The 1,230-nt window shown below is 38.3% G+C and overlaps 1 protein-coding gene across 1 annotated transcript in view; it reads left to right on the forward strand.

Annotated features, from left to right (window-relative positions):
- The first annotated feature begins 1,039 nt into the window (after positions 1 to 1,039).
- Positions 1,040 to 1,230, forward strand: part of LOC105623863 (ragulator complex protein LAMTOR4 homolog) — a 1,047-nt gene continuing 856 nt past the window's right edge. Inside the window, exon 1 of the mRNA XM_012205236.1 lies at positions 1,040 to 1,075. Coding sequence (XP_012060626.1) covers positions 1,040 to 1,075 — 36 coding nt within the window. The remainder of the gene's footprint in view (positions 1,076 to 1,230) is intronic.

Genomic DNA, 1,230 nt, shown 5'->3' on the forward strand with positions numbered 1-1,230 from the left:
TTCTTCTCTCTCTCTCTCTCTCTCTCCTCTCTCTCTCTCTCTCTCTCTCTCTCTCTCTCTGATGTCATGGCATTCTGCGTGTGGACCTTTTTTAAGTCTCAGCGATTTTAAGTTAATGCTCGATAAGATTAATCTTCCCTTTATGTTCATTGCGAGATCGACATCGGTTATTGCTCATGTCATTAGGTAACTGCTTGTGTCATCAGATAAATGCTTATATTACAGATTTTCTTAGTTTTTCGTATCCTAATAATGCGATCCAACCCGTCAAATGCATGCAATCACGTCTCTACTTTTGTAATCTGTACGTTGTAAACAATCATTTGAGTTTGTATTAAACCTTATGAGTCAGAATTAATGAGTAACATTTATTTGCAAATTTTAACCGCCAATTGTTCTTCGCTGTCAGTCATCGATAGCGCTCAGACACACTCAGCGCCACAGCAGCCACAATATAGTCTCATGCTGCCGCGCATTACTGCCCTCTGATAAAGTGGATGTAAACTACATAGCAACATCCATTTTTCACGGCTGGAGATGATAAAGCGATATTTGATACATCCACTTTGTCAGAGGACAGCAGTGCGCGGCAGCATTTTGCGGTTACAGGTTTTGGGCCGTTATGTCCTCTCTTAGGTTTCTCTTTGTTATAACACACAAGCATAACCTGAAATTTAAATTTTAGATGCATGTCAAACATGCTGGGATTGCACAGAAAGTCTTTAATGTGTCACCCTCAACGTCATGTCACGTTCAAGGAACCGGATGGTTTTTCCTCCTGAGTAGATAAAATAGGAATCTGAATGTTCCACCTAGCACCCAATAAAGGCACTCAAAAAGAATCAGAACGTTTTCTGGGTATCTGAGTGCATCCTGATGAGGAATTTGAAATTATATTTCTACCATGAACTTTATATCATGCTAGATAGTAGAGTGTCTTTTATAATTTGCCGGGAAGTTTTCGAACGTATTTTTATTACACTCTTTAATATTACTCCGTCAGTGCTGAGACGTGTATTCATCTTAATTTATTGTATACATGACATTTCATCGTTCACTGACGCTATCATCACACGTGAGCTGATTAGTTCTTTCGTTTTTCATTGTTTGTTCTATGCGTAGAATAGATAAGCTTGATATATATAATTAGTTGAAATACATACAAAGTAAATTAAGAAACAGAGAGAGAGAGAGAGAGAGAGAGAGAGAGAGAGAGAGAGAGAGAGATAA

The sequence above is a fragment of the Atta cephalotes genome (assembly GCF_000143395.1).
Source record: "Atta cephalotes unplaced genomic scaffold scaffold00066, whole genome shotgun sequence".
Classification (NCBI taxonomy): Eukaryota; Metazoa; Arthropoda; class Insecta; order Hymenoptera; family Formicidae; genus Atta; species Atta cephalotes.